Raw genomic sequence first — 12,231 nt, 5'->3', positions numbered from 1 at the left:
GAATTAAGGTAAAAGGAAATGTTAATTAAACATCATGGATGATCACAAACCATCAAACCAAACTGAACTGCTTGAATTTCTGCACCAGGAGTAAAGCAGCATAAAGTTATCCAAAAGCAGTGTGTAAGACTGGTGGAGGAGAACATGATGCCAAGATGCATGAAAACAAAACTGTGATTAAAAACCAACCAGGGTTATTCCACCAAATATTTATTATTTCTGAACTCTTAAAACTTTATGATTATGAACTTGTTTTCTTTGCATTATTTGAGGTCTGAAAGTTCTGCATCTTTCTTGTTATTTCAGACATTTCCAATTTTCTGTAAATAAATGCTCTAAATGAGAATATTTTTATGTGGAATTTGGGAGAAATGTTGTCTAGTTTATAGAATAAAACAACAATGTTCATTTTACTCAAATATAAACCTATAAATAGTAAAATCTGAGAAACTAATTCAGAAACTGACCTCATTATGTGCCTGTAGCTGATCTGTTTCAGATGAATTGATTAAACAGTGGGATCTGGTTTAGTGGTTAGCACGTTAACCTCCCAGCACTGGGGTCTTGGGTTCAAGTCCCTCTCTGGGTGGGGTTTCCATGTTCTTCCTGTGTCTGCGTGGGTTTCCTCCGGGGACTCCAGTTTCTTCCCACAGTCCAAAAACACATGGAGATCAGATAAATTGGATACTCTAAATTGATCTGGTAAATTGAATTCTGTAAATTGATCTGGTAAATTGAATACTCTAAATTGATCTGGTAAATTGAATTCTGTAAATTGATCTGGTAAATTGAATACTCTAAATTGATCTGGTGTGGGTTTAAAGTGTGTGGTATGTATGTAAGTTTGTGTGTTGTGCTCTGTCCTGGGTAAATGCTGTAGTGCTGGATGCAGTCCTCCAGGTGGATGGTTGTTTCAGGTTGAGAGTACGCTGTGCGCTATTGGCTGCCGCTTCTCACCGTTGTGTGGATGAGTGCTGAGTGTAAATGGTTGTGTGTAAAACGTGTAAAGCGTCTTGGGTTTCTAGAAAGGCGCTATATAAGTTGCACTTCATTGATTCATTGATTCATTCATCTGCTGGATGATTAGAGTGGATCCTGCAGTCACACCGATACTGAAAATAAACCACATATACAGGATTCTGGATTCTACTGATTAACCAGAAAACATGACGAGTTTAAACTGATCCTGACTGTCAGACGTACTGAGATCTGATCAGCCTTCAGCAGGAATTACACTTATTATTTACACTTACTGTCTGAGATAAAGAACGCGAGTCATTCTGGGGAAACGTGGGTTACGTCTACTGCTGTGCTCTTCTGATATATTTATATATAAAGTTATGAATATATATAGTGTCAGTATTCATGGCTTTAGAGAATTCAGGTTCCTGCGTATGCTTAGAAGCTACAATGAATGGAATTGTAAAACTTAATTTGGATATGTTTTAAGAATTAGGGCCCTATTTTATTGATCTACAGTATAGTGTTATGACCCAGCTCGTTCCAGAATCGCAACATAAAGAAAGGGAGGACAACAAACTAGTAGCAAATATAAAACACTTTCTTTATTTATTATCAAAAATAGAAAAAGGTCAAAATGTCTAGGTGAGAAGTATTAAAAAGAAGAACTGGTCAGCTGTTTAAACATGGGAATCGAGGACTCCTTGAAGAGAGACAAAACACACAACTGTGAGGCATGTTGGTGAACGAGAAAAACAAGAGAGAGTGAGAGCTCAACTCCAGAGAGCTTAAGTACTCTTAAGTCACTAATTGCTATCAGTTACTACCAAATAAGACTCACACCATGCTAACCTCCCGGACAAACCATCCTCAGGGCCGGTGGGAGGGGTCGTCACAATAGGCGAGCTGTGAACTGACCGTACATCATGCAGCTTGATTTAGGGCGTCAGTGTGTCTATGCTATCGTAACAACAGGAAAAGTACACCTTGCACAGCTCAAAACGCAATGCCAAAAGGCATGTACTAATTCTCTTAATTAATGATGGGTGTGTTAATCATGTTTTGGGCATAACATGAAATAAACCGATCAGAGTGTCTCTTGCTCATCATTCCCTTTATGAGTAGAACCAGGTGAGCTCTGACTTTGGTGGATTGCTATATTAACGGTGCAGCTACCTGAACGTGTTCAACAAACTCTTCTCAGCAGAGGAAACTGAGCTGCTGGTTGAAGGAGCTCCAGCAGCTCATTTACGGGAACAGCAATGTTATTTTATTTACTATTCTGTTTATTGTTGATGTAAAAGTTGGGTTTGTGCTGCTGTGTGTTCATGTGTGTGTAATAAGTGGGGGTGTACGTTCTGCTCGGCGCGCCTGTGTTACCGAGATAGCTATGAACGTCTGACTGTTGGCGTCTGTCTAGGTTATATTCAGTCAGTGGAGCTCCTGTGTTTTCTGTTACCAAGATAAACAAGCATAACTCCAGAAATGTACCTGAACACACCTCATTTCCAGAACACCACGCGCATCAGTGTAGATATATTCAGAAGCTCTGCTGCTGTTTAAACCAGACAGGAGGAAGGAGTGAAAATAGACTGTTTACTGGGTTAAGATAGTGATGAGCATGAGGATCATATAAAGAGAAAGAGCATCACTACCGTTGATTCCAGCCAGACTCTGAGCGAGATCTCTGTGGTTCATGATTCTCAGGGTGATCTCGCATATCTCGGCCGTGTCCCTCATTCCATAGACCTTCACCATCTCGCTGAGGTTTGCCTGGACGATGGCGAACTGTAGCGTGGGCTTGGGTATGACGGGATAATAGTCCACCACCCCCTCAATCAGGTGTGTATTGAACCCATGGACGTAATATTGGGGTGGGGGGGACATGTCCCCTGCACTTTTTCAGAGGCCAGTTTTGGTCCCCTGCAGTTTTTATGGTTAAGAACCATAACGCTGTCTTAAATAGAGAAGGATCAAGTGCTAGGACCCAGCAGAAAACGACCGCTCAAGCGGATCCAGTTTCCCTTTAGACCGCCCACAAACTCATCCACTGGCTCTGCCGTTTCTTGCTAACGTATCATTGGCTGCTACGGCTCAATTCAATTCAATTCAATTTTATTTATATAGCGCTTTTTACAACAAAGGTTGTCACAAAGCCGCTTTACAGGAAAAACAGGTCCACGCCTCTTATGAGCAGCACCACAGAGATGCCAATTTTATGGTGACACAGTGGCAAGGAAAAACTCCCTTTAAGAGGAAGAAACCTTGGAAGGAACCAAGACTCAGTCCGAGGAACCCATCCTACTCGGGTTGACCCGCTCAGTACAAACAAACAACAAACAAATAACAGAACAAAAACAGTACAGAGAATTAATGTGAACTATGGCTAATATAACAGGTACTAATTTATGAATATAAGAATGTGATGGGCACAAACTATAGAGCTATGGCTAATACAGAAACAGATACTGAGTGTGTTAATGGTAATCAGTGCAGGGTTGCAGAGCCGGAGAACAACACAGCGGGCAGTGGAGAGCCAGGCTGGGAACATCAGGAACAGGGCATCTCCATACATGTAAAAGAGATAGATAGAGAAAACAGAAAGGAAAGGAAGAGAAAAAAAAAGCAGAAGTTAGAAGGGCTGTGTAATAATTCTGAGTAGAAGGACAGGGCTGATTCCTGAAAGCTGGAACCACAGACGGATGCATCCAGGAAGACCGGCCGGCCAGGCGTCTCAGCACATGTGAGAAAGATAGAGAGAGAGAGAACAGAGAGGGGAGGGAAGAAAAAGGGGTTAGAATGGTTTTATAAAACTGCTGGAATGTGATGGGCACTTGGTAGCAGCAGCTCGGGACATGGGGAGAGAAAGAGAAAGCAGATGATTAGGCAGGGTTTAAAATTGCTGGATAAGCTGTAAGAGGAAGAAAATTGTAATGAGACATTACTCAAAAGCTTGAGCAAATAGAAATGTTTTGAGTCTAGATTTAAAGATTGGGAGTGTGTCTGAGTCCCGTATATTAATAGGGAGGCTATTCCAAAGTTGGGGAGCTTTATAAAAGAACGCTCTTCCTCCTGCATAGTTTTTTCTAATACGCGGGACTAATAACAGGCCAGCGTCTTGGGAGCGGAGTGAACGCGGCGGATTGTAAGGAGTAAGGAGTTCCTGTAGATAATGCGGGGCCAGACCATTAAGGGATTTATACGTCAGGAGAAGTATTTTATAATCTATACGAAATTTAACAGGTAGCCAATGTAGGGATGAAAGAATAGGTGTAATATGATCAAACTTTCTAGCTCTGGTAAGCACTCTTGCGGCTGCATTCTGAACTAGCTGGAGTTTATGGAGTAATTTATGTGGACTTCCAGCCAACAACGCGTTGCAGTAGTCCAGCCTGGAGGTTATGAATGCATGTACCAGCTTCTCAGCATCTTCCAGAGAGAGTATACTGCGGATTTTAGCTATATTTCTTAAGTGGAAGAATGCAGTTTTGACTATGCTACATATGTGAGCATCAAACGAAAGAATTGGGTCAAAGATGACCCCAAGGTTTCTCACAGTTTTACCAGGTATAATTAAGTGACCGTCTATGTCTACAGTATTAACATTTATGTTTTTATCAATATTAGGACCTAATAGAAGGACCTCAGTTTTATCAGAATTAAGTAAGAGAAAGTTGTGTGTCATCCAATTTTTAATGTCTTTAATACAGTCTGTTATTTGATTTATACAGAGCTCCTCGTTGGGTTTAGCTGATATGTAAAGTTGCGTGTCATCAGCATAGCAGTGAAAGTTAATACCATGCCTACGGATAATTTTACCCAGTGGTAGCATATAAAGAGTAAAGAGTAATGGATCCAGTATTGATCCTTGAGGGACACCATATTTTACTCTAGACTGATAAGAGCATTCGTTATTTAAGTAAACACACTGGAATCGATCTCTCAGATAAGATCTGAACCAGGTGAGGGCTGATCCTTTAATTCCTATAAGATTTTCTAACCTATCAAGTAAAATAGCGTGATCTACGGTGTCAAAGGCAGCACTCAGATCTAGAACTACAAGGATGGCATTACTGCCCCTATCAAGAGCTGAAAGTAAATCATTAGTTACTCTAAGTAAAGCAGTTTCAGTACTATGGTTTTGTCTAAATCCAGATTGAAAAACCTCATGCATACTATTACTTTGTAGATACAAGTGCAGCTGGTTAAACACAATTTTTTCTAGGATTTTGGCTATAAAGGAAAGATTAGAAATTGGTCTATAATTAGCAAGCTCGCGGGGGTCCAGATTTGGCTTTTTGATAATGGGCTTAATGACCGCCAATTTAAGAGAATTGGGTACGTAGCCCATGCTAAGAGATGAATTTACTATTTCTAGTAATGGTTTACCCACCTTTGGCAGTGCCTGTTTAAATAATTGTGTGGGTACTGGATCTAATATACATGATGTTGATTTTGATGAGTTAATTACACTAAGTAAATCTTTTTCTGTAACCGGGCTGAAACAGTCTAGGTGTGCCTCAGAGCTGGAGCAGCATTCATTGATATCTATAAGTAAATTTTGGGGGTGATACTGAATTTTTTGTCTAATGCTATTAATTTTATCATCAAAGAACTTCATGAAATCATTACTATTAATGTCGGCAGGGATAACGGAGCTAGTTTGTTTTTGACTGCCGGTGAGTTTAGCCACAGTAGTGAAAAGGAATCTAGGATTGTCTCTGTTTTTCTCAATAAGCGATGAAATATACTGGGATTTTGTTTTAATTAGGGCTTTTTTGTAGTCTGTGAGACTATGCTGCCATGCTAGCCGGAAAAATTCTAGTTTTGTGTGTCGCCATTTACTTTCAAAGTTACGAGCGGTTTGTTTTAATGTACGTGTGTGGTCATTATACCACGGTGCTAGCTTTTTATCCCTGATTTGTTTTATTTTTGTCGGCGCTACGCGGTCAAGGTTAGAGCGGAGCACAGTTTGTAGATTTTCTGTTTTGTGCTCGAGATCATGCTCATAGGACGGAAGGGAGATGGTTAAGTCGGGGAGTTTATTTACAAATTCATTAGCAATTGCGGTTGTTATTTTACGCTTGCTGATATAGCGGGGCGGGAGGAGGATATTTTGATTAAAAACTATTTCAAACATAATTAGATAATGATCGGATATTGAGTCATGTTGAGAAAGAGAAACTATATTCTCAGCCTCAATACCCAGTGTCAAAACTAAGTCTAATGTATGACTACATCGGTGAGTGGGGCCAATTACATTTTGTTTAAAGCCTAGAGCATCTAAAACTGATTTAAATGCAATTTTTAGTGGATCCTGGTCCTTTTCAAAGTGGATATTAAAGTCTCCGACAATTATGATCTTATCAGAAAGAAGAATTACTGCTGCTAGAAAGTCAGCAAATTCACTAATAAAATTTGAGTATGGTCCAGGAGGACGATACAGTGTTATAAGCAGAAACGAATGCTGCGTTTTGGAAGCAGGAGACGGGCCTGCTACTTTAAGACTAAGAACTTCAAACGACTTAGCATCCAATTGTGAGTTTTGAGATATACCTAACATTGAGTCATAGATTGTGGCAACACCACCGCCACGACCAGAGCTGCGTGGGTAACTGAAATAGCTAAAACCTGGGGGGGTAGACTCATTTAAAGTGATATATTCATCAGGTTTAATCCAGGTTTCACACAGACATAGTGCATTAAGGTGATTATCAGTAATAATATCATTAACAATAACTGATTTTGGTGCTAGCGATCTTATATTTAATAGCCCTAGTTTCATACAGACGCTGCTGGTACTCTGAGAGACGGATGCTGTTGCTTTAATTTTAATAAGATTATTAAAACAGATTTTCTGAGTTTTTCGGTTTCGAGCGACACGGGGGACAGACACAGTCTCAATCCTACAAGGTAAAAATGCACTTGTATCTGAAAAAGGCACATAATTAAAACTCACAGCCTTATGAACAGGAAAGTGGCAAGATAACTCATTAGAACAATGTATATTACTAAACTGCCCAGTACTTAGACCACTAACCTGGCCGGTATGACTGGTTAGAGCCAGTCAGTCCCGGCGTAGCACCGCTTCAATGTTACCAGAGAGGACGGTGGATCCCAGGCGGCTGGGGTGAAGCCCGTCTCGGTGGAAGAGGGCTGGACGTTCCCGAAAACTCTCCCAGTTGTCCACGTAGCCAACTCCACTAGCAGAGCACCAGTCCCGCAGCCAGCAGTGGAGAGCGTAGAGGCGGCTGAACGGCTGGCTCCCGCGGCGGTAGGTGGGCATCGGACCAGAGATGAGGAGGCGGGCGCGGGTCAGTCTGCGAGCGGTGTCCAGAAGAGTGCGAAAGTGCTCCTTCAGGACCTCACTGCGCCGGGCGGACGTGTCGTTGGTACCCACATGCAGGATGACGGTGCCGGGGTCCCCGCGATGCCGAAGCACCGTAGGAAGCCGCCGGGCGACGTCCAGGACCCGAGCTCCTGGAAAACACGACACTGCAGCATTACACTTAGCGTTAGACACCTTTAAATGCCTAACAATGGAATCTCCGACAATGAGGGTACTGCCCTTATCTGTTTTCCTCGGGGCTGGGGGAGGTGAAGGAGGCGACGGCGACGAGCTGAGGACCTCAAACCGGTTTGCGGAGGCAAAATCCGGCTGAGAAGGTAGGGGGGAAACCCGCTTTCCTCGGCCGCGCTGCCGCTCCCAGGCCCCTCCCGGAGTGGGGGTGAAGCAAACGACCGCCGGGGTCCGCCGCGCCGGCAGCACCGGGTTGGAGACGGCCGCGAAGGTGGCGTCGCGGGATTCCTCCAGCCTCGTCCTCTGCCTGTGGAGCTCCGACTGCCTCTCGAGCAGGTGGTGGATCTGCTGATCCAGACGGACGAGCTCCTCGCTGAGTGTCAGGAGAGCACGATCCTCCGCACACGCCATTACCTCGAAGTAAGCACAAAACACACAAAAAAACGGCAAAAATCGATAAATAACACAAAAATAATGGCTACCTGAGGGATTTTATAAGTTTAGGAGGGTTATAAGACGGTTAAAAGTTAATAAGTAGTAGAAAACGTAAACAAATAGCTAAAACAGAGAGGAGCTAAACAAACAGCAAGCAGGTTCGCAGGCCGGAAGTTGCGTCACTCACCGCGTCACTCACCGCGTGTCACTCCATCTGGTTCTAGACAGCGCGTGGACTTCAAACTGTTCTGGGTTGTCCAGAATCCGTGTTCTCCCGCGGCTGAAAGTGTTGTGCATTTTTTCTGCCTGGGTCATTTCAGCAAGATAGATTTAATATCAGAGGTTTAATTTACCATTTTAATATGTGTGTGTGCGTCTGTGTGTGCGTCTTTGTGTGTGTTTGTGTTTGTGTGCGTCTGTGTGTGCGTGTGTGTGTGTGTTTGTGTGTGTGTGTGTTTGTGTGCGTCTGTGTGTGCGTCTTTGTGTGTGTTTGTGTGTGTGTGTGTTTGTGTGCGTCTGTGTGTGCGTCTTTGTGTGTGTGTGTGTGTGTGTGTTTGCGTGTGTGTGTGTTTGTGTGTGTGTGTGTGGACAGACCGCCAATCCATCGCAGGGCAGACAGACAGATAGACACATTCAATCACACCTCAAAATTTCAGCATGTTTAATTGTTCATATTTTTTTCTAACGAAAATATGATTTTCTTTCCGGTTCTCTGTTACACTGATTTAAAATAAAATGTATGATCAGCACTTAGAATCATGGATATTTTATTTAATTTCTCCCATTCTCTTGTCAAAATAATTCAATCTCTGCTTTTATGCTCAAAAATCAGGTTATGTAATGTTATGTAAGGTAATGCAATGTTATAATGTTATGTAAATGAAAATGAAAATGAAAGCTTCTAGGTTGTAGTTTAGCTGTAATATTTCAATATTACACAAACGGCTTGAGGAACCTCTGAAATCCAAATTTTTCGTCCATGATTGAACCTCACCAGATCTTCAGAGGTCAGGTTTTCCTGATTCATTACTCCAAACACAAATCAGCACAGTGATTTAAAGAACAATAATTAACTGATCATGACAGTGATTTATCAATCTACTCATGCTTTAGCAGAGTTCAGTAAATAAAGGAAATAATCAAAATCAAATAAAACCAAAAGCAATCAAAAGAAAGCAACATGAATCCATGCTTAGTGGAAAAAGGTACAATTGAAAGCAGTCCATTTTAAAGATTTAAAATTTATAGATTAATAACACATAACAAGTAATATAAATAAACAAATATATATTTATAACTGTCATGGTGGGGTACAGAATACAGACACTCGTGGAACCAGTTAGAGATTTTATTAAAAACCCACACGGTGCAAAAATAGATAACAGCAATGAGTATAGAACACCAGCAAACAGACCTGGAGGCAAAGACCATAACAGAGTGATGAGGCAGTCCAAAGGTCATACTCGAGTCAGAGGTGAACCAAAATCAGAGACTTTAACAGTCCAGGTAATACACGAATAATCCACAGAAAAGGCAAAGGCAAAAATCGTAGTCAGAAAACAAAAAGCAAGGTCATACACGAGAAGACAATCACTGAGAATGGCGCTTTGTAAAGTCGGCAAAACCAGGCAATATGCGATACAGGTGTGTGACTGAGCTGTCCTTATATACTGCAGGGAAATTATTAGTATTCAGGACTTCCTGATCGGGGCAGGTGAGGTGTCACGTGATCGATAGTGTGTGTGATGTCAGCGGGTGGTGCATTCTGGGTATTGTAGTTGTTAAGTGTGGAAGGACAGGAAGTGCCTACATCACCAGACTTGACAATAAAAATAATAACGGTAAACACGAACATAAGAATAAAAGTAAGTAATACAATACGTTACTAAACAGAAAAATAATAAAATAAAGGTAAAAATGCAGAAGATAAAATTGAAGATGAGGGAGAAGTGAAACAGTTGCAGAGTGAAGTTGGTTAGAAGTGAAAAGTGAATGATGTATAAAATATTCTCTCTTTATCTGATCTGACCTGATACAGATCAGAAATTCCTGATTTAGACTGAAAACAAACCCACATTTACAGACTTCTGGATCAGAACCACGTCATGTTTATAAACGTCATGAATAAATAAACATTTCTACTGAAAGAACCAGCAGTTTAATCTGATCTTTACAGTTTTGGTAAAAACTTTGTAAATGTGCACTTCTTTTTTGAACAATTTTCGAACGCCCGTGTACATCACAATTTATGAGATATGAAGATAGTAATGTGTGTATGGAGGAGCTGCTGGATAAATCAGCTATCGTTCAAAAGTTTGGGCACCCCCACCACTACGAATTACATAGCAACCACATAGCAACACCTTAGCAACCACCATGGACCTTAATAATACCTTAGTAACCCTCCAGCAACCGCTTAGTAAAATATTGGCATTCCAGCCCTTCATCAGTTATTGATCAGTATATGCAAATGAAGATGACAGGTGTTGAACAGCACACACTGTCTGATTAAATAAGTGAATTAATTAATACAGGTGTGTAAATGAGTTAATTGAGAGTAGAGAGGGAGCAGTACTCACGATGGTCAGTAGAGTCTGTCTGTTGATGTTTAGAGTCTGTAGGTCAGCAGGGTTGAGCTGGTGCTTCTACAGCGTCCAGTGGACCTTTTATAGAACTGGACTCTCACTGACCAGCTCAGGAGAGGCGGAGCTTACAGTATAAACACCTGCTCACCTGTAGTTATCACCTGATCTCTCTCCACACATTCCCATACCATTAATATCCAATGTGTGCTTATGTAAGAGCTTTTATAATCCACTGACTCAGTTCTGCAGTTATACATATCTTTATTTTATTTTGTCTAAATACAACATCAAAACTGGCCCACTTTATAATACGTGTCTGTAATAACTGTGTAATTACACATTAACAATAATGTAATAACAGTGTAACTACTGGTGAAGGAAGAGCACACTGTTATTTAGATTAATTACAGTTGTACAGGTTATGTAATTACATGTGTGTATAAAGTTCAGTTAGACATATTAGAATATGCTATCCAACATCCCATAATAAAACAAGATCACAGTTACATACCAAACAAAACCTTTTGGAAAAATATACATTTATACACGTTGACACATGTGATTACATGACCTGCACAACTGTAATAAATCTGTTACATCATGTACTTAACCTGTAGTTACACTGTTATTACATGAATTGTTATTGTGCAACAGCACAGTAATTAGAGACACTTATTACTATAAGAGGGAGCTCAAAATCTGACAGACTCTCTTTAATCAGCTAAATCTATCAAACAGGTTATTAAACTTCAAACATGATCGTTAAACTGATAACTTCAACTAATTAACTTTAACTAATTAACTTCAACTAATTAACCTTAACTAACTTAAACTAATTAACTTCAACTAATTAGCTTTAACTAATTAACTTCAACTAATTAACTTTAATTAACTTCAACTAATTAACTTTAACTAATTAACTTCAACTAATTAACTTTAATTAACTTCAACTAATTAACTTTAACTAATTAACTTCAACTAATTAACTTTAATTAACTTCAAATAATTAACTTTAACTATCTTCAGCTAATTATCTTTAACTTACTTCAACTAATTAACTTCAACTTATAAACTTTAACTAATTAACTACAACTAATTAACTTTTATTAACATCAACTAATTAACTTCAAATAATAAACTTTAACTAATTAACTTTAACTTATTAACTTTAACTAACTTCAACTAATTAACTTTAACTAACTTCAACTAATTAACTTTAACTAACTTCAACTAATTAACTTCAACTAATAAACTTTTATTAACTTCAACTAATAAACTTCCTTTAATTAATTTTAACTAACTTAAACTTAATAACTTCAACTAATTAACTTTAACTAATTAACTTCAACTAATTAACTTTAATTAACTTCAAATAATTAACTTTTTGCTAACAGGCTATGTCTGTGGGTTTAGATAGCTCTAGGTAAATCTTTAAACAGGTACATTTAATGAACAGGTACATTTTAAAGACTTGAAAAGCTAACAGCAAATCTTTAATCTGCTAATTTAATCAAATTTCATTTAGATATTTATTGAAGACGGTCAATTTTAAAATGCTAATTTAATAAACTGTAGCCGGTTATGTAAGAGAGACACTGATCCCTTTAACTGCTTTACAGTTATTTTACTAACATTAACATTATATTAACACGCTCAGTAATAATGAGCTCATTAATATATGTAAATAAGGGCTGGAGTGATAGGTCTGCTGCATGCTGTGTGTTAGCGGTT

The 12,231-nt window shown here is 39.6% G+C and overlaps 2 protein-coding genes across 3 annotated transcripts in view; one reads left to right on the top strand and one right to left on the bottom strand.

The window, feature by feature from the left end:
- LOC125786879 (uncharacterized) overlaps window positions 1-12,231 on the top strand; it is a 70,132-nt gene that overhangs the window by 44,055 nt on the left and 13,846 nt on the right. The window lies entirely within an intron of this gene.
- On the bottom strand, window positions 7,021-8,107 carry LOC125786882 (uncharacterized). Its single transcript, XM_049470511.1, has 2 exons — window positions 7,525-8,107; window positions 7,021-7,437 (listed from the first exon to the last, which is right to left on the bottom strand). The coding sequence occupies exons 1-2, from the start codon at window positions 7,889-7,891 to the stop codon at window positions 7,028-7,030; spliced, it is 777 nt and encodes a 258-aa protein (XP_049326468.1). The 5' UTR covers window positions 7,892-8,107; the 3' UTR covers window positions 7,021-7,027.

This window comes from Astyanax mexicanus, chromosome 22, assembly GCF_023375975.1.
Source record: "Astyanax mexicanus isolate ESR-SI-001 chromosome 22, AstMex3_surface, whole genome shotgun sequence".
In the NCBI taxonomy this organism is placed as follows: domain Eukaryota; kingdom Metazoa; phylum Chordata; class Actinopteri; order Characiformes; family Acestrorhamphidae; genus Astyanax; species Astyanax mexicanus.
Note: the sequence above shows the minus strand (reverse complement) of the source record. Positions and strands in the feature narration are given on the sequence as shown.